The sequence below is a fragment of the Meles meles genome, chromosome 8 (assembly GCF_922984935.1).
Source record: "Meles meles chromosome 8, mMelMel3.1 paternal haplotype, whole genome shotgun sequence".
Classification (NCBI taxonomy): Eukaryota; Metazoa; Chordata; class Mammalia; order Carnivora; family Mustelidae; genus Meles; species Meles meles.
The window spans coordinates 35,694,372-35,715,555 of NC_060073.1; the positions used below are offsets into that span (position 1 = coordinate 35,694,372).

Sequence of the window (21,184 nt, forward strand, 5' to 3'; positions counted from 1 at the left end):
AAGGACATTCTTTTCATTTGTGTTTCACATCTGTCCTCCAGTTAACTTTGACTTTTATTCATTCACTTAAAAATCATTACAAACCCACCATGTTGTAGGCCTTGTGCTAGACACTGGAGATATAATGGAAAATAAGAAAAACATGTCCATGACTTCATGGAGGACAGTCCACTAGGAGAAATGTCCACTGAACAAACAAACTCATAAAAAGTTATATTTATAAATTATTACTGCTATGAAAGAAAAGTATATAACTCAGTGAATGTATAACGGGAGACCTGGAGGCTTGCAAAAAATTCCCTGAGAAAGTGAAACCTGACTCGAGACCTGAGGATGGTGATGAGGAGAGTTCCAGAGCACAAAGGAAACAGGACTTTCTCAATTCCAGACATGTTGGTTTCACCTTTCCTGAACTTTCATTTCCACCTTTGCTGTTTCTTGACATTTTTCTCCTGAATTTAACTGTATCTAGCAACCAAGTCCGACCCATGCTATCCCTGTATGTTACAACAGCTAATGTTTATTGAGTTCATACTACTTGGAAGAAATCATTCTAAGCAATTTATGTACGTGAATTCATCTACTCCTCACGGTGACCATGAAGCAGGACACATTTCCATACTTTACAGATTAAGAATCTGAGGCACAGTCATGATAAGATACATGCCCAAAATTACACAGCTACTGGTACTAGTCCTTGAATGTCCATTATCTCCCTCATAACTTCGCACTCTTATAGAAACCCCAAGGCACCAAACTAAACTGGCACCAATACTAAGCAAGGAATACCAAGTCTCCTATGTCCTCCAAACTGCTACCATCTTCAACTAGGCAGGATCATGCAATTGACAAAGATGGCCTACACTAAAATATCTCCGGGGACAAAAATAATTTTTTAGAGTAAGAAATATTCTTTCAAAAAGCTATTCACCCAGATTATGAAATAATGAAGACTGGGATAGGAGAATGGGTTATAATTTATTTCATTCTCTCCATACCACCCAAAGAAGAGGAAGATAAGAAATTTTTAAATTTTCTTTTAATCCAAATTTGTACATTTTTCACATGTATTTGCAAAATAGAATTAATATATAGTAAACTGGCTATGATGTAGAAGAAATTCCCAAAATTACTTTCTTTTGGTAAGCAACTTTTAAATGATAAAAAAAGAAATAACTATTAAATGACCAAGGCCTCACTGAAAACTACATATATTTTCTTTAAAATTCTTGTTATGATCAAAAGTTTCATTTGTAAATTCACCATTGAAGGTGATATGAAAAACAGTAATTAAGTGGGTGGTTGATATAAGTGAGTGTATGACTCATAGTTTGCAAAGGAAAATAATTTTGGGGAAAAGGCTCAGGAAGAAAAGAAGCAAATAATGGGTTCTGGAAGAAATCAAGACCTTTCCTGTCCAAGAACTGTCACCAGTTTTTATTACTTGAAGATTAAGGGAACAGTGAATAAAGCTGTCTGCCAGACAGCAGAAAAGGTAAGAAATAACACTGTCTCTAAATGTACCTCACATGAAAGTTTTCAGAAATAACATTCATAAAATTAAACTTTCTATAAAAAGTTACTAGAAAACCCAACTCAAATCAGACCAATGGAAATGTCAAAATAAACCAATATTACATTTGTCAGGAACTTGAACAAAATGAAACTTCAGGATAGGTCAAGTTGTAGAATCGTCTAATTTTATTCCACTTGGTTTTACAACAAGGCAGATCCAATACTGATTTATAGGACATTTTGTAGGGTTGGTTTGTTTTTATTTAGCTCTTTTTCTACTTCAAGGTTAGTGTGAAATAATATTTACTTTTTGCTACTAGGATTCAGCAAATTTGTATGAGCTTTAGTTTCTGGTTCCAGAGGTCAAATTCAAGCCACTGAATTCAGTTCCACTTTTTTACTAATTGAACCTCCCCTCTCATATATATCTCAATTACATCATATATATATTTATATGTACTTTTTTTTTTACACTCACATTTATGTATGGGTATTAAGTGCTATCCATGCATTATTAATCTTCACAGAAAACGAAGAGAATTTCATTTTGATTAAGTCATATTCAATAAGAAGTTTTATCCAATTTAGTATTTTATTTACATTTTTGTGTATATTTTAGGGTCCCTACTGTATGACCGCACTGAGCTGTTTATGTGTATAAAACACATGGATGTTTTATACATATAGATGTTTTATACACATAACCTAATTTAAGAATACTGGGGTTACCTTGGTATACATATACTGCCTACAGATAAGGTAAAAGAATATTTTTGTGATGAAGCAACCTAAGTCATATCATAATGGCTTTCATATGAGCAACATCCAGCCGTTTCAGCATATTTTGTGCATATAGCTTAGAACTTAGTTCATGAAAACTGTCTGACGCAACATAAGGAATTCTCAAGAAAAAATTAAAAGCTGTATCTGTGTATGTATGCACATGCATGTGTGTTAGATGACCAATTCAAACCTAGGCAGTCCAATTATAAAATCTTAGCTCTTAACTCCTAAGCCACTGTATCCTGGAAAAGAAGTAAGGTGTGACTTTTAGAATGAAAGTAACTGATCTAGGTAATAACAGTACTTCTAAAATAAAAAAGCGTATTTCTGAAGTCAGGACACTAAGTATCAGCATTAAGTTATAAAAACACATTTGATGAATATTTACTATGATAATGATTTTTTTTTTCCTTTTGTAAATGTGCTTAATTACCAGAAAGTTTCTGGCTTTGTCTTTTTGGATATTTTATCACCTAACATTTCCGTATCTCCTTACAGAGTTTAAAGCATTTCTGTACCTAAAACTTTATATAATCCCACCAGCAACACTATAAATAAGGCAAGTATGATGGTTAATTGGATATGTCAACTTTGCTGGGCCCCAATACCCAGATATTCCATCAAATATTATTGTAGATGTTTCTGTGAACTTTTTTTTTTAAGATGAGATTAAAATTTGAATTACATACTGACTAAAGCAGATTACCCTCTATAATGTAGGTGGGCCCCATCCACTTAGTGAAAAGCCTTAACAGAACTAAGACTGACCTCCTTGGAATAAGAAGGAACTCTGCCAGCAGACTGCTTTTGGCTTCAAACTTCAATTCTTACCAGGTCTCCAGCCTGCCAGCCTACTGTGCACATTTTGGATTTACCAACTCTCTTTAAGATTCAATTCCTCAAAATCAATCGTTCATTCTCTGCTCCTCCACATAGGTGTGTGTGTGTGTGTGTACACACATAAGTATATACACATACACACACACACACACACATATCCTGTTGGTTCTGTTTCTCCGGAGAACTCTGAATCAAATAGCAAGATAGTTGAAAAGTTTAACAACAAGAACAGGAATTCAGATCCTTACTTTTGTCTCATTCCTGAAAAGATACCAAAATTATTAAAAATCTATGCTAGAACTAAGTTTTCATACCCAAACCACTCAGCCAATGTCATGTTCTTTTAAAACTATTATTTGACAAAACTAATCAATTCTGGAAAACATTATGGCAGATCCTCAAAAAGCTAAGCATAGTTACCATATGACCCAGCAATTTCACTCCTAGGTATTTGCCCAAGAGAAGTTAAAACATATGTCCACACAAAAATGTGTATATGACTGTTCATTACAGCATTACTCACAGTAGCCAAAAAGCAGAAACACAAATGCCATCAGATTAAAAGGATGAGACATATCCATAAACACAATGGTTCAGGGAAAAAAAGAAATGAAGTACAGACACATGCTACAACTTGGATGAATCCTGAAAACATGCTAAATAATACAAAGTGAATGCAAAAAGCCACATATAATACAAATCCATTTATAGGAAATGTCCATATTAGGCAACTCCACACAGACAAAAAAAAGATTAATAGTTATAAGGGGCAAGGGAAAGGGGTCAATGCAGAGTGAATACTAATGGATATAGGATTCCCTACTGGAGTGATGAAATGCTCTTGAATTAGATGGTGATGATTGTACAACCTCATAAAAACACTAAAAACCACTTAACTGTACACTTTACAATTGTAAGTACTAAGAAAAGTGAATATCTCAATTTTTAAAATGTTAAAAAAAATAACACTAATCAACTTACCTGGCCTTTTTGTGGTGCCAAACAACGAACAACTTCATCCACCATTACTGGAATATGTAATTTAGCTATAGCTTCGAAATCTCTATCTTGAGATCTATGTTTCTCCTGAGTTCCAGTCTGATCTCTTTGTTCCTGGGCTTCATATTCATTATTTCTTTGTGCTGTATCATGTATTTTTTTTGGCCAGACACCTAAATTAAATATGCCAGATTCCAACCAGCATGAAAGAAATTCTTTATAGATTCTACAAAAATATGGGTACCGAAGCATCCTGTAGGTCAACAAAATCTAGAAAAAAAATTAAAAATATCATGATTGTTGGATTTTTAAAATACATAGTTTTACATAACTTTTTAATATGGCCTGATAAGCTCTAAGATCATTAACATTTTAATGACCAGGGAGGCAAAAATTGATTCTTAAGTCATCATTTTTCTTAAATAAACTTTTCTAACTTTAAAGAATGTATTCAGCACATTAGAACTACTTATTTGAAAAAGCTGTCTGGAGGGGGCTGGGGGATGGGATAACATAGTGATGGTCACTAAGGAGGGCATGTGATGTAATGAGCAGTGGGTGTTATAAACAACTGATGAATCAATGAACTCTACCTCTGAAACTAATAATACACTATATATTAATTCATTGAATTTAAGTTTAAAAAAGCTGTCTGGATGATTGAAGGGATTACGAATATCATCCTATTTCAGGTTCAAGTGGTCTTTTATTTTAAACTCATCTATTTGTTTTTCTCATAATGTTAAAGCTTCATCTTCATTTTAACTTTGTTTTAAAAATTATCCCTGGAAAAAGATATGCATGTTTATCCAAAAAGAAATGAAGGTAAAAATCAGTTTGTGAAAATTTTGCTGACTTGTCATAAATATTCTCTGACGAGATTATTTCACCATGGCCTCTATCAGTGAAGCATGTTCCAATTTCAATTATAACTTTGTAAACACTCAACTGAGCATACTTTGGCATGCTTTGTGTGTTCCCTGCCCACCGCAAGACAAGCAAATAAATAATTAATACATTCCTTAACGTTCTCACTTGTGTTCCTTTTGATTCTGCAATCTGCTATAAACATTCGGGTACACGTGCCCCTTCGGATCACTACGTCTGTATCTTTAGGGTAAATACCCAGTAGTGCAATTGCTGGGTCATAGGGTAGTTCAATTTTCAACATTTTGAGGAACCTCCATGCTGTTTTCCAGAGTGGTTGCACCAGCTTGCATTCCCACCAACTGAAACTCTTACAAATTCAAAGGAAAAAGTATTTATGAACTACATTAACAGGAAACCTTTTGGAAACACTATGCTTTTTATACATTAAATTGTAAGCAACATTTTTAATATTACAGTAAATACCAAGTTAACATTCTTCTTCCTTCCTTATACATTATTATTAGTTATTTAAGAGTAAGACCCATATCTTTATATCCACAAAAGCAGATGCACACTAGGTGATTCGCGTTTTTTGAAAAAAAAAAAAAAATGGATGGATGGGTAAACTCTAGATTCTACAGAATTAATATTTTTATCAAAACTTACTTTAGGAAATTTCACCTGCCTGACCAACTGTACCAAAAACCACATTCTCAAAATGCTTCAAGAAACATAAATACCTCCGCCACCAAAAAAAGAAAAATAAATATCCTACTTAAATACACCGTCCCTTCCTTTTGCAATAGAAATGAAAAATAATGTTGGAAAGTTGATCACATGTGATGACTAGAAAAGAAATACATTTATATTATATAAATACAATACCACAAAATGTTACCTTAAGGAAATGCCAACTTTAACTACAACATAATCCACAGAATGATGTGGCAAATGTGACACGGGAAAAACGCAGGGGAAAAAAAGGACTGCAAATAAGTGTTTGAAGTAATATTTTGGATGTTCACTGGTGACAAATTAGCCAAATTATTAATTATGCCTCATGTTTTTCAGAAAGCTTATACAAAGTAAATCCAACTACCCTCTAACCTAGTGTTCCTAACATTTTTCAAAATAAAAATTGACATTTACTGGGCACTTACTAAATACTACTAAACTCATTCGATCCTTACCAAACTCTTACAGGTAAATAGTATTACTATTTCTATTTTACAGATGAGAAAACAGAGAAGTAATTTGCCAAAAGATCATATATCTAGAAAGCCATAAGCCTAGAACTGTAACCCCAGCATTCTATCCCCAGAGCCTGAAATCTTATCTTAGTCTCTATGCTACAAACATAGACCACTGGCTCTATTGTATCCATGTAATTGAATGGTACTTTAATTACAATGACTATATATTTGTACTATCTCATGAATTAGATTATTTTTCTGTAAAGAGCCAATATCCCATTGTTTGGTCCTACTCCATTTGGAAATACAGTGTATAGTCCTAACTAGTGGAATCTGGAATATTTAAGCAATCTACACTATATGTCCAGATATAAATATGTGAATCAATTCCAATACAGGAATCAAAACCACATGGGAAAAAGCAAGTAGGACAAATTGGGGGGGTGGGGGGTGTGCTTCATTTAATTGAACTCTTTTGCATTCAATTTCTATGTATTTACTCAACTGTGTTCCATTACAAAGCCTAAAGATTTTATTACGCACTAATTGGCTACTAACATGGGTCAACATGGAGAAAGGACTTCAATAATTTTCCTCTTTGGCTGTTTCCTGAATACCTCCCTAAGAATGGAAAGAAACAAGCTCAAAATTAGGGAGTTCCATCTCTTTAGGTAGTCCGGTCTCCTACCAGATAACTCAGAGCACTCCTGCAGTCAGCTCTGAAGCACCCTTGATGATTTAAGACAGTTTAAGTTTCCTCTGGTCACAGGAAGGAAGCCGAGAGTCTGGAAACCAGACCGCTGAAGCCAACTCGGTGGTTTCCCTAGGTAAATCATTTAACTTTGCCAGCAAGGTTCAGTTTAAGCCGTTGAATCGAGGGAACTGGCCAGGTTACCCTTTTCATTGTGGGACCAGGAAGGTGAGTGAGCGATACCTTGGAAAGCTACTTGCTCAATGGTGCTACCAATTACCATCATTGCACTCACTCAGCCTTCCCTCCGGCGAAAACCATTTGAAAATTTAACTCCTAAGGCCAAAAACCCAGCCTGGAGGCTGGGAGCCGAAGGCACAGAAAGTGAAAGAGGTTCTAAAGTTAAGGAAGAATACATCCTTTTGCCAAAGAATTATGCTCGGAAGAGGGAAAACTATTTACAAACTTCTGAGCTCAGGACGAATGAGTGTTCAGGAGAGGAAGCGGGAGCGGGGGCGTGTTTTCTTTGTAAAGGGCGAATCCGGCGACCTCTGAAGTTCCCCCCAAAGGCATGGGGTGGGCTCCAAAAGAGCTCCCGAGACTCGACCACCTTTTCCTCACCTGAGGCACGAAGAATTCGCAGTTGGTTTCTAATTCGGGCCAGCGACGACCACTATGGTGCCAGACAACATGAATTTGCCGCACGTCTAGGTCCCAACCTTGGGGGAAACTTGCAAGGACGGACAGTTCGGGCCCGCGTCCGCCCCAGCAACAGAAAACCGTCTGCCTTTCGTTCCGCTGTTTGCAGGACCCAGCTAACAGAGGGTTGCAGGCATTGGGGTTTTCAAAGTGTTCCTGGAGGGGGGCAGGAATAAGAACCTACCACTGCCAGGTTTAAATTTACTTTTCCTTTTTTTTTGCTTTAATGTTTGAGGCAAGTTTAAATCTAACTTTCCATTTTATCATTTCCACTTTATTTGGTTTATTACGAACTTGTGTTAATTTCTATTATAACACAGCATTAGTTATACTCCACTTTCGAAAAAAAGGTGGGAATTTGTCTCCTTTAGCACTTCATGTTTTTAAGATTTGGGTTTTTTTCCCTTCATTTCATTCCAAAATACATTAGTCTCTTATACTTTCTGCTATACTCTTTTGCCAAACTAAACCGAAGCCAGTTGGCACTGTGATGGCATTGATTGTAACATTAAAGTTTCTTTGCTTTACCTATGCAATTCTTTAAGAATATGGTTTTCATCATATGAACTTAAAGTTATATGTAAAATAAGCACTTAGATTAAGTGTGGAAACACCTGTTAGCAAGCCATACAATGTGTGGGTATCAAAAAAATGATATCTAAAACACTTATTCACCAATAATCAATGCAATTTTACAAGAAATTGGTTTATTAAAATGCCTATTTTCAGAATAGATTAAGAAAGCATCTGAATATCACTTAATTTAGAAAGTATTTCTGAGACAAACACCTTAATTCTGAATTGGCTGGTTTGTACAGTTATAATTAATAATTTACTTTAGGGATTTTCTGAAAACTTCAGTTTTTTTCTTCAGTGAAATAAATTGTGCCTTCATCTCATGGACTGTTTTGATAATTAAATGAAGTAACATTTATAAAGTTAACAAAATGCCTGGGACACCAGTGGTAAAGTACTATAGAGTAAACGCATATTTGAAATAAAATAAAAGTCTTCTCAATTTTATTACCAAACTCAGCACCACACAAATGACTATTGCATTAGCTAAGATATATGTAATATAGCCAGCAATTAGTATCTTTATTGATGCTCTATCCAGAGTTCAGAAACAATCATATCACATGCATCATACACAATACACAGTGCTTCTGATCTTCTTCAGGAGGAAATAAATGTCGACATTATGGAGGTTTTCATACTTTTTTTCACTTATAATACTCTGCAATGCGTTGTGCCATCCTATTTATTATAGTGATAAGCTCCATATAAGAGTATAAAGTCCAAGAGGGCAGGGATTTTTACTTATGCTATTATGTCCCTAAAGTCTACAATCAGTAATTGCTGATGGATACAATAATATTAATATAAAGAACAATGACATTCAGATCATACTATTAAAAATACCCTGACGAATAAAGATGACTTAGCAAACGTATTTCTCTTTTTTACTGGTATTTTTTTCTTATTCAAGTGTACATTTTGAAATCATATCTACAATCTAAGGCAAAAAACTACTGCATCCAGTAATGAACTAGGCCAATAAATTTAAATAAATTTATTCTGTAAAGTCATCATTAGAAATGTAAAAACAACCAAACACCAAATAGCTTCATAGTCAGCAATAAAGGGAGTAGGCCTGGGAGTCCTGAGAAATGAAGACTGGGGCCTCACACCAAAAGCCCTGGACTTTCAGTTAATTGAGGCGAAATGACCCTAGTTTGATCCTGTGAAAGTGGCTAAAAGAAACAGGTCCCTCACCTTCCAGAGCACAGGACCCGCGCCCTGGACGCTTAACTACTCAATAAAGAAAAGGAGAATATAAAAATATAAGCATTCAGAACCCATTAACCCACAGCCAACAGGCTCCACCTCTCCCGCAAGCAGACGGCACAAGCCAACCCCTGCCCACTCCCGTCTCACTCACACCCTGAACCCTGGGACCCGGCCTTATGCCCGCGGGTTTGGAGGTGGCCTGAAGATCCCAGGTGGCTACCTCCCACCTGCAGCTGCGGTCTAGCTCCGCCCACTTCGGCCAACGCCTCCGGAAACAGCCGTGCGCGTTGCCTTGGTGACGCGCCACAAGGCCGCTTCCACTGAGCTGCGCCGCTGAGACTCTTGGCGCCAAGCAATAGCGCGCCACGGCAACGTCCGACGTGATGACGTCACGAAATCGGTAGCCAATGAAAGGAAGAGCTGAAAAAGCTGGCTTGGGTTTGAATCTTGTGGCTGAGTTTGAACCGTGGAGTGGCGGACATCATAGGCAAGTGTTGCGGTAATCTTTGCTGGAGCTGAGGTGAGTGAGAAGCACGCGAGGAGAAACCTCTCTTTTCGTAATGCTTCTTTTGATGACCCATCTCGCTGGAAGCGGAAGGCTACTCCGCTTGAGGAGTAGAAGACAGGATGCGCTTGTTGACAAACGCGGAAGGGTTGAGTGGTGGGGGGTGGGGGAGTGACGGTAGTTAGGGTCCCTGGGGAGAAAGTGAAAGGAAAAAGGAACTGGAGAACCCGCTGGAGCATAGCTCTACCTTATCAGGAGCCCTTGACTGCTCATCAGGAAGGACAGAAATCTCCTGCCTTAAATTCTGAGAAAGTCGGAAGTTTTAAAAGGCATCCTGGCCCCTTTCCCAGACTGGCAGAGCACTTTAACTGCCCTGCGCATTACAATGTAAAGTTCGTTCCGCACTTCTGATTCAGAGTGTTTTGTTTCAGATACAGATGTAAATGTAACTCAAGGCTTAACTATCAAAAAGGAGTTTTGGTCCAACTTAAAAACTTTTTGTCCTGCAAGGTTCTGCTGTGAGCCTGGCAAAGATCCGTCGGGAACCTCCTCTGAGCCCCAGATGTAGATTCAAGACAAGACTTGCCAGCACTGCCTAGCGGGATTGCCAAGACTCAAACGAGGTATTGAAGCGAAACTGCTTGGCAAAGTGCTTTGCAAATGAAAGGGACTCTTGAACACTGAGAATAAGTCCTTCTACTGTCTTTTCTTAGTTTCTGCAAGACTCTTTTAGGAGCTCTTTAGGCACTCAGTTACAGAGAGATAGATCAAGGCCAACCTGTTTGCGAAAAGAGGTTATTTGACCAGAATTGAATAATTTTGTTATATAATATATAGTTGAAGTTATTTACTATTAATTATCGAGTAGAATGTATTAAGCATTCTACAGGTTTTAGTTGGTAGTTGTTATTCCACTACCTTCAGGCTCTCGCCTTGGATTTTGGAAAGTATTTATGAACTTTGGTCCTAGGAAATATAAGAACCATAGACTAGATACTGCTTGTGACTAAGTTTCTATTACCTTGAAAGAATTGTCTGTTTCAGTAAACAAAGATTATCTTGCCTTTAACAGTAGTAAATTAATCTCTTGTTACTGAACAAGTATTTGAAGAAATAAAATTTTCACTTTAAAAGTGGGTGTTGTCAAAGTGTACTGATACCCTGAATCGATTAAGGTACACAACAAAATCACTTTTATGCTGTCAACTCTGAAATCTAGGAGGAAAAAATAGCCCAGATGTTAGTGCCACTCTTCACTCCATTTGAAATTTCTTTCTTCCCTGATGTTTTTTTTTTTTTAAAGATTTTATTTATTTATTTGACAGAGAGAGACCACAAGTAGACAGAGAGGCAGGCAGAGAGAGAGAGAGAGAAGGAAGCAGGCTCCCCGCGGAGCAGAGAGCCCTATGTGGGACCCGATCCCAGGACCCCGAGATCATGACCCGAGCCGAAGGCAGCGGCTTAACCCACTGAGCCACCCAGGTGCCCCCCTGATGTTTTTTAATGTAGTAAAAGATCTGGCTCTAACGCTGAAGTTAATTCCAAAAATAGGTGTTAAGTTGTATAGAGACTATAAATGATAGTGTGTGGAGGATAGTTCCTGTTCCTAAAAAGTGTTTGTTAAACCTCAATCTAATTCAGATTTAAGTTTAAATTTAAGAAATAACTTAGAACTGTATAACTCCACATTTAAAATAATTTGTGCAGCATTTCTGTTCCTTTGTTTGAAAATATTCTGTTCTTATTCCAGTAGAGCATTGTTGTTGGGCTTTGGATTTAGACCTGAGTTTACATTCTGGCTCCTCACTTACTAGCTATGTCATCTTGGAAAAATTATTTATCCTTAACTAAGTTTGTGTTTTTGTAAAGTGGAGACTATTATAAAATATGCCTTATATGGTTGTTTTAAGGATTGAATGAGATGATGAATGTTAAATGTTTACCATGATGTTTGGCATACAGAACGTGCTCAAATGATAACCATTGTTGTTCATTAGTAGTAGTTATCACCTTATTGACCTAATTTAAGACTTCTCAATAGTGTATATGCTAAGAATAGATAACTGTTTGATATACCACAAGCAGAGAGAAATCATACTTTCAGTTTTATTTCAACATTCATTCAAGAGCTCCTCTGCTGGGCCCTGAGGTTTCTAACAAAAATAGGCAAATATGAAAAAAAAAATAGGCAAATATATATTTTTAACTTCTGTGAGGAAATTTCTGGAGACTAATATTTACAACTGAAAGAGTAGTCATTTAAATACTTCAGATTGTGCTCGCTTCAGCAGCACATATATTAAATACTTCAGATTTACATCCAGTTAGTCTAAGTTCAAATCCCATGTCTTATGCTTCCAATAATGTGACTTTAGCCAATCAATTAAATCTAATTACAGTTATTCCTCTATTAAATAGAAATGATTATAAATACCTGTATCATAGAATTGTTATGGGGATTAAATAAATATGTAAATTGCTCAGCAATTTCTATTTCTATACTAAGCGTGCAATAGAAGGTATTCCATAAATACATTTTAAATGAAAGATTTTGCTTACAGTAAATTTTAATACTTTTTGTTTTGTTTTGTTTTTGAAGTGAAAATAATTAGTCATGTTTAAAATCCAAATGATACAAAAAGATATACAGTAGAAAATAAGCCTGCCTGTCACCCATACTTCCATATTTCCCCCCCACGGAACAACTGATTCTATCAGTTTCCTGTGTTCTTTTCCTAAAAGAGACTGTTCATATACAAATATGTATATCTTTTAAAAATTCAAAGGATTGTATGCCAAGTCTTCTATTTGGCACTTGTTTTGCACATTTATCTTGAAAATTTGCATTAGTTCATTCATTCATTTATTGAACAATTATGTACTGAGTCCTAAATATTGAACAAGTCCTGTTCAAGGTTCTGGGGTACAGATGTAGTCCATATTCTCATAGTGTTTATATTCTGGAGGGGAAACAAACAATAAATAGGTAACCAAGTGATACATATTTTCCAATTAGTTTAGATGCTAAGAAGAAAAATAAAGCTGGTAAAGGATGGAAGAGGAAAAAGCGGGGTGACACTATTTTGAATGGAATCTTTGGGGAAATCCTGTGTGAGGTTATATTTGAACAGGGACATGAATAACGAACTGAGATGAAGATTTGCAAATATCTAAAGGTAGTGTCTTCAAGGTAGTCTCTTCAAAGAAGAGAAAGTGCAAGGCCATGAGGTTAGAACAAGACGGAATGTTTTAGGAACACTAAGAAGGACAGTGTGACTGAAGCAGAGTAATCCTGAGGGAGGATACCATTTGAAGGAGATATCGGAGAGGTTGATGGGGCCAGTTTTAGAACCTATTGGATGTCCCACGGAGTTTGCATTTTATTCTTATGCTGGGAACTCATTGAAGAGTTTGGAGCTGGGGAGTGACATGAGATACGTAACATGATCTGATTGCTCTAGAAGAAGGCATCAGTACATGCAATCAATGAATTAAATAAAATTTATTATTGTATTTGCTTATAATTGGGAGTGAATCTTTAACTTAATTGACTTATATTTTATCTTGGGTGAACAGTAACTGCTTATATTATAAGTTTAGAATTTGTCTCTTCAACCTGCTTTATATTATCTTGCCATTATTAAAGAGAATTAGGTTTTAACACTTCTTCATTAAATATAGCACAGGAATGAGTTTTTCTGTGTAAGTGAATATCTCAGAAAATTAAATATTACCCTTACTAAGTGACAAGGTTTTTTTAACCACCCTCAGTGATTATTATAAAACAAGATCTTCCAATTTCCTAATTTTGTAAACCAGAAACCAGCCACATTATTTAACATTTTTTTTAAAGATTTTATTTATTTATTTGACAGAGAGAGATCATAAGTAGGCAGAGAGGCAGACAGAGAGAGTGAGAGGGAAGCAGGCTCCCTGCTGAGCAGAGAGCCCGATGTGGGACTCGATCCCAGGACTCTGAGATCATGACCTGAGCTGAAGGCAGCAGCTTAAACCACTGAGCCACCCAGGCGCCCCTAACATTTTTTTGATGCTTCAGCATCCTCATTGTGACTGCCAATTATTGCCATTCATTATATTCTACTAAGATACGTTGATTCTTTCAGAGAAGTATATTGTATGTTTGCCTCTACTCTAAATGGGTGAATTGCTTTCTTAGATTCTGTGTCTGTTTTTTATAATTTATTAATTTATCCATTAATCAAGTATTTGAGAATTTTCTATTTACCAGACTCACTATGAGAGATTAAGGATGTAACAGTAAAAACATATAGCTCCATTAGCTGTTATTTCTTATCACTTTTTTATATCTTTTTCCAATCACATGTAAAAATCATAAAATATTAGAGCTAGAAACAGACCTTTGGTAAGAGTCCAATCCTATCACTTTATAGATTAGCAACTCAAGCCCCTTCAGTAGCTCCTTCATTATTCTCTTTTATGTTTTACTTTGCCTATAGACTAGAAAATACCTTTCTATTATAATGAACAATGGTGTAGGAAGTGTTCCATCTTTAATGTTTTAGTCCCACAAACGAAATCCTACCAGCTTACTATTAAAGAAATACTATTAGGAATAGATATGACAAAATTGGTCAGAGGCTGTGATACTATCTTCTGAACAGTCATCTGAACAGAATTTTTTATAAAGATTCTAGTAATTTGGGGCACCTAGGTGGTTCAGTGGGTTAAAGCCTCTGCCTTCGGCTCAGGTCATGATGCCAGGGTCCTGGGATAGAGCCCTGCATCGGGCTTTCTGCTTCGCAGGGAGCCTACTTCCTCCTCTCTCTGCCTGCCTCTCTGCCTAGTTGTGATTTATCTCTGTCAAATAAATAAAATATTTTTAAAAAATAAATAAATAATAAAGATTTTAGTAATTTATTTGACAGAGAAAAAGACACAGCAAAAAGAGAGAACACAAGCAGGGGGAGTGGGAAAGGGTGAGGCAGACTTCCCACTAATCAGGGAGCAAGATGTGGGCTTGATCCCAGAACCATGGGATCATGCCTTGAGCTGAAGACAGACACCAAATGACTGAGCTACCCAGACACCCCCAGAATTTTTTTTTTAATTTTATTTTTTAACTAATCTCTACACCCATTGTAGTGCTCAAAGTTACAACCCTGAGATCAAAAGTCATATGCTCTACCCACCAAGCCAATTAGGTGCTCCTGAAAGGAATTTTTGAATCAACACATTATTACACAGGCAACAATATTTAGGCTTTTCTTTTGCTCCTTCTTAGTAAACAGGATCAAAGAATTTATTTTCTGGGGGGCGTGGGTGGCTCAGTCATTTGGTGTCTGTCTTCAGCTCAGTTCATGATCTTAGCATACTGGGATTGAGCCCCTGTCAGATTCCCTGCTCAGATGGGGAGCATGCTTCTCCCTCTAGCAGCTTCCCCACCCCAAACTCCTGCTTGTGTTTCCTCTCTCGCTGTGTCTCTGTCAAATAAATAAATAAAATCTTTAAAAAAAAAAAAAAGAATTTACCTTCTGTGTGCCTTATTCAGCATCAGCTAGATGTCCACTCTTTCACTTGGCCATGTTAGGAAAGAAAACTGGCATTATGTTTTGATGTAGGGAAAACTTCATTAATCCCTGAAGACATTAGTATATTTGAAGATAGACTAATTTTTCACAATTTGGTGATCCTGTTGACCTTAGGTATTTTATTAAGAAAATTATTTTCAGACATTTGTTTTGAAAAAGTCCTTATATGTGTGGTACTTTAAAAATTAAGATGGATGTCTTTCTTAAAATCTGTAACAAGTTGTAAAACAAAGTTGTATTTGATTTGACAGAGAGAGAGATCACAAGTAGGCAGAGAGGCAGGCAGAGAGAGAGGAGGAAGCAGGCTCCCCGCAGAGCAGAGAGCCTGATGTGGGGCTCGATCCCAGGACCCTGAGACCATGACCCGAGCCGAAGGCAGCGGCTTAATCCACTGAGCCACCCAGGCGCCCCCAAAGTTGTATTTGAGATTATACTTCTTAAATTCCTTTAGAGCATTGTCAGTATTTCTCCTTGAAGTATTCCTTGAGTGAGACCTATTGCCTTCTAAAATACCTTCAGCAATTCCCAATAAACTTCAAAATAAAATCTAAACTTGATGGCCTTGTATTCATGATCTTCCAAATCTGGCCCCACTCTTATTTAATTATATCTTCTTAATGCAACCTCTCCCTTCCCTTTTATTCTGTCCAGCTGCATTAGGATGCAGCAAAGCTTGGGACACCTGGATGACTCTGTGAGTGGAGGTTGCAATTCTTGATCTCAGGGTCGTGAGTTCAAGCCCTTCACTGAGTGTAGAGATTACTTTAAAAAGAAAAATGTTGGGGCGCCTGGGTGGCTCAGTGGGTTAAAGCCTCTGCCTTCAGCTCAGGTCATGATCTCAGGGTCCTGGGATCGAGCCCCGCATCAGGCTCTCTGCTGACCAGGGAGCCTGCTTCTTCCTCTCTCTCTGCCTGCCTCTCTACTTATGATCTCTGTCTGTCAAATAAATAAATAAAATATTTTTAAAAATGTTTTAAAGAGGACTGAGCTAAATTGAGCATCTCTTTAGATGCTGTATATAAAATTGCAATTAGCTAAAACTAAACAGCTAAAAGAAATGAGGTTTAAGCAAATTGACCATGCAGCCTGTTATGTCCTCTGCACAAGCTGTTTCTTACCACAGGCCTTTGGACGTGCTGTGTAAAATACTCTTGTTGCAGAGAGTTTTTCAGTTTCTGTAGAAAGTCACTCAACTAGACAAGCTTTTCTCAACTGCCCCATCTAAAATAGGAGCCCCCATGTATACTCTTGCCCTCTGTTCTGGGATCCAGAAAAATTCTTACCTCATAGAAGGCACTCAATAAATATGTATTTAGATATATAACTAATTTCCCACCCTGAAATGCTTTTTTATCGTAGTTAATAACTAACCATCCTTCAGCTGTCAACTGTCACTTCCTCTAATTTCCCCTCCATGACAGTCTTATGTAGGACTATTAGCCTTTACCTTACCAATTCCTGTCACAGTTACACCTTTACATAATTGTGTCATTATTTTATTAATACCTTTTTGCCTCACTGCACTGTATATAATAATAATAATAGTAATAATAATCATGGCAAACACTAAGTGCATATTGTGTGCCAGGCATCATTCTAAGTTCCCACCACAGCTCTGTGAGGTAGATATTATTATTAGTCCCACTTTACAGATGATGAAATTGAGCCAAAAGGAGGTTAAGTAACTTGCTACCACAGCCAGTAAGTAGTAGAACTGGGATTTTAACCTAAGGTAGCTGGCTCCAACATCTAATAGTTCTCATATTGAATTGATTACTTAATTAACAAGAGATCCCATCCAATCTCTAGATTCTTTTTTTTTAAAGATTTTATTTATTTATTTGACAGAGAGAGAGAGAGAGATCACAAGTAGGCAGAGAGGCAAGGCAGAGAGAGAGGGGGGGAAGCAGGCTCCCTGCTGAGCAGAGAGCCAATGTGGGGCTCGGTCACAGGACCTTGAGATCATGACCTGAGCCGAAGGCAGAGGCCCAACGCACTGAGCCACCCAGGTGCCCCAATCTTTAGATTCTAAGGTCTATTTCAAAATAATCACCTGAAGTCATCTCATACTTGTTTATCTATTTCATTTGTGTGTATTTTATCTATCATTGGGGGGTGAAAAGTGTATCTTTAAGGTCAAAGCATTGCTCAATATTCCTAAGAGCTTTTAGACGTGTGTATGGAGATCAGTTTTTGGTATAACAAGGAATATGGGATGCTACCAACCTATAATAGAGGTTATAAATGCTAAACATTTTCTAATACATGTAACAGTTCCAAACAAGGAAGAATTATCCTACCTAAAGTGCCATCATGAGCCCATTGGGAAACACTAAAAAGATGAATCAGTATCTTTGGCAAGAAGAAACAGGAATGGAGGTATATAGGGAAGAGAACTGACATTTATTGAATGCCTTGATATACTTAATACTTGTTATCGCTTTTAGCCTTCACAGTGCTTTGAGGTTTCTTTTATACAAATAAGAAACTGGGATTCAGTGAGGTTAAGGAAGTAGTGCAAGGTCATAGAAGTGAGGTTTAAGTGCTTTGTGGAACATAGAAGCTCAAGAATGAAGAAGAGCAGAGTAGTAATTCATCTGGGACTTGACTGTTAGAGTCCAAGTAACCATCCTTCCGTCTTCAGTGTTCTATTTTTGGAGGACAGAGTCTAAAAAGGGAGTGCCATGTCCAGTGTCTCCTGCTTTTAGATTACTTTGACTTTATTTGAATTCTTTCCAAAAGTATATGGTTTTATGACATATTTTAGCTTCATTATTGTTATTATTTATCCCATTTAAAAAAACAAAATGGGGGTGACTGGGTGGCTCAGTGGGTTAAGCCTCTGCCTTTGGCTCAGGTCATGATCTCAGGGTCCCGGGATCAAGCCCCGCATCGGGCTCTCTGCTCAGCAAGCAGCCTGCTTCCCCCTCTCTCTCTACCTGCCTCTCTGTCTACTTGTGATCTCTCGCTCTATATCAAATAAATAAAATCTTTAAAAAAAATTCTTTTAATGTCTTTTTTTAACCTTTTTTTCGCCTCCACCGTACCATCCCTTTGCTTACTTTTGCAGTAGTATTTTCTGTATTCACTGAGTCTTCTCTCATTCAGGTTTTTGTCCCACCATTCCCCCAAAACTGTTCTTCTCATTGACTTCTTTGTTACTAAATCCCATGTTACTTCTTAGTCTGTACTTTACCTGTTAGCAGTATTTAATATAATTGACCAACCTATTCTCCTTGATTTAAAGATTCCCCCAAATCTTAATGCCATTTGAAGCATTAAGACTCTGAGAACTGACTTTACTTTTTGAACTTGGGTTTCAACTGCCTTGACATTTCCACCTGGATGTCTATTAAAATTCTCAAATTTAAGAAGTCTAGATTTTCCAATACTCAGACCAAGAACTTTGGAGTTGTTCTTGAATCCTGTCTTTCTCTCATAGTTCATATCTATCAGGAGAATCTATTATCTTTACCTTCAGAATATTTCCAGAATCTGACTACCACCGTGGTCTGAGTTGAAAATATTATCTCCTATCTGTACTACTTCAGTGTTCTAATTAGTCTCCATTCTTTACAGTATGTTATCTACACAGCAATGAGAATTATTAGATTATATCACAAAACAAAACAAAACAAAAAAAAAAATCACACAAACACAAGACTCTGGTAGATCTCTTCACCTAAAATGTAGGTCAGAAGTCAGACCCTGGGCTTCTACTTCGACTCAAACACCATAGGTAAACTATATAGTTACAGCAAGGCTCCAAAAACCTAGCTTTCATTTTTGTAAGAGCTTCAGCATTATATTAGTTTGGCTTATGGTAATGGACAGCAAAAGATCTCTCAGAATCATCAAGGTAATAAAGATAGAACCTTGACTCATGAACTGTTTTCAGTAAAAGTGATCTTGGCTGCAAGCCTGTTGGCAGTGGAAATTAATACACCTAGGCTCATCTCTACATGTATCTCACAAACCCATAGGGTTAAAAATAGTTCCAAGGATGCATCAGTTAGTTAGCCCAGGTATGAAGTTGATGAAGATGGCATATACACCATGGTATATTCAGAGATCCTAGTCTTCTCTGTAATGATGTAAGTCTAGGGTACATCAATGATACTAGGTTTAAAAATTATGATCTGACTCTCCGATTTCCTCACATAAAAATAGAAAGTAAAGATAAACTAACAAAGATCAATAGTTTGGAAACCTCAATTATCCAGAAATTAATTGAGAATTTAAAAGTTTTAACTAAGAAAAAAAATTTAAAACCTTTTAGATTTTCTAATTTATTTATTCATCAAATATTTATACAGTCTACTTTGTGCTGGGCACTGTTTTAGGCTCTGGAAACACATCAATAAGCAAAACAGATTTTTAAAAATATTCATGTCCTTAAAGAGTATGTAGTTTAACTGGAATAGAGAATACAATAAGTAAGAAGTATATATTATTTGAAGATGGTGCTTTGGTAAACAATAGAGCAGTATAAGGATAATTGGGAATTAGATTGGCAGTTTTAATAAGAGTAGGTGGGAGGGCAACATTTGAGCAAGGACTTAAAAGAAGTAAGAGTCATGCAGGTATTGAAGGAAGTATGTTGCAATGGAGAGAGTGGTTGATAGAAAGACCCCATTAGAGTGCTTGGTGGGTTAGTTGGAATGGAGGGAGCAAGGCAAAGATCATAAACCATGAGGTGAAAATGGAGACCATTTAGAAAACTTCAGCTTGTTCTCTGAATAAAATAACCATTAGAAGGTTTTGAACCAAGGAGTGAATTATGTGTGTCTATGTGTATACGTTTAAATATATTTCCAGGGCGCCTGGGTGGCTCAGTCATTAAGCATCTGCCTTTGGCTCAGGTCATTATCCCAGCGTCCTAGGATCGAGTCCTGCATCTGGCTCCCTGCTTGGTGGGAAGCCTGCTTCTCCCTCTCCTACTCCCCCTGTTTGTGTTCTCTCTCTCTCTCCCTCTCTCTGTCTCTCTCTCTGTGTCAAATAAATAAATAAAAATCTTTGAAATATATAAATATATCTATTTATTTCCAGGTAATAGAATTAGTACCTTTTTTTTAGTGAACACTATATGCCAGTCATATTATGTACAATAGAACTTATATTAATACTTTACTTTCCTTTGTAATTGCAGAGAAATATTCAGGCATTCATACAAACAGGAGAAGCAAGATAATCAACAATGTCTGTCACTGAGGAAGACCTGTGTCACCATATGAAAGTAGTTGTTCGTGTGCGTCCAGAAAACACAAAAGAAAAGGCAGCTGGATTCCATAAAGTGGTCCATGTTGTAGATAAGCATATCCTAGTTTTTGACCCCAAACAAGAAGAAATTAGTTTTTTCCACGGAAAGAAAACTGCAAATCGAGATATTACAAAAAGACAAAATAAGGATCTCAAGTTTGTATTTGATGCAGTTTTTGATGAAACTTCAACTCAATTGGAAGTTTTTGAACATACTACTAAGCCAATTCTTCGTAGTTTTTTGAATGGATATAATTGCACAGGTAATTGTTTCAGTCAGAGTTTAATTTTTCCATCTGATTTCAGTTTTACATTAGAATGGATATCTACTTTGCCCATTCTAAACATATTCAATTTTAAGGTGCTTATTTGCTAAAAATTATAACGTTAAATAGAATTTCACTGTAAATATAGACTTTCTTTGAAAATTAGGCCTCAATATAACATAATTTGTGAAACTTTCTCTTCC

General features: G+C 36.7%; 2 protein-coding genes across 4 annotated transcripts in view; one reads left to right on the plus strand and one right to left on the minus strand.

The window, feature by feature from the left end:
- METTL15 (methyltransferase like 15) overlaps window positions 1–7,949 on the minus strand; it is a 192,866-nt gene extending 184,917 nt beyond the window's left edge. The window contains exons 1-2 of one of the 2 annotated variants that reach the window (XM_046017536.1): window positions 7,513–7,948; window positions 4,120–4,407 (exon numbers count right to left, since the gene is read on the minus strand). In XM_046017536.1, coding sequence (XP_045873492.1) covers window positions 4,120–4,389 — 270 coding nt within the window. In that variant the 5' untranslated portion in view covers window positions 4,390–4,407; window positions 7,513–7,948. Of the gene's footprint in view, window positions 1–4,119; window positions 4,408–7,512 lie in introns of both variants that reach the window. The other variant, XM_046017537.1, reaches the window with a different exon arrangement.
- A 1,863-nt stretch (window positions 7,950–9,812) lies between these two features.
- Window positions 9,813–21,184, plus strand: part of KIF18A (kinesin family member 18A) — an 80,859-nt gene continuing 69,487 nt past the window's right edge. Inside the window, exons 1-3 of one of the 2 annotated variants that reach the window (XM_046014394.1) lie at window positions 9,814–9,901; window positions 10,397–10,509; window positions 20,606–20,978. In XM_046014394.1, coding sequence (XP_045870350.1) covers window positions 20,654–20,978 — 325 coding nt within the window. In that variant the 5' untranslated portion in view covers window positions 9,814–9,901; window positions 10,397–10,509; window positions 20,606–20,653. Of the gene's footprint in view, window positions 9,902–10,396; window positions 10,510–20,605; window positions 20,979–21,184 lie in introns of both variants that reach the window. The other variant, XM_046014395.1, reaches the window with a different exon arrangement.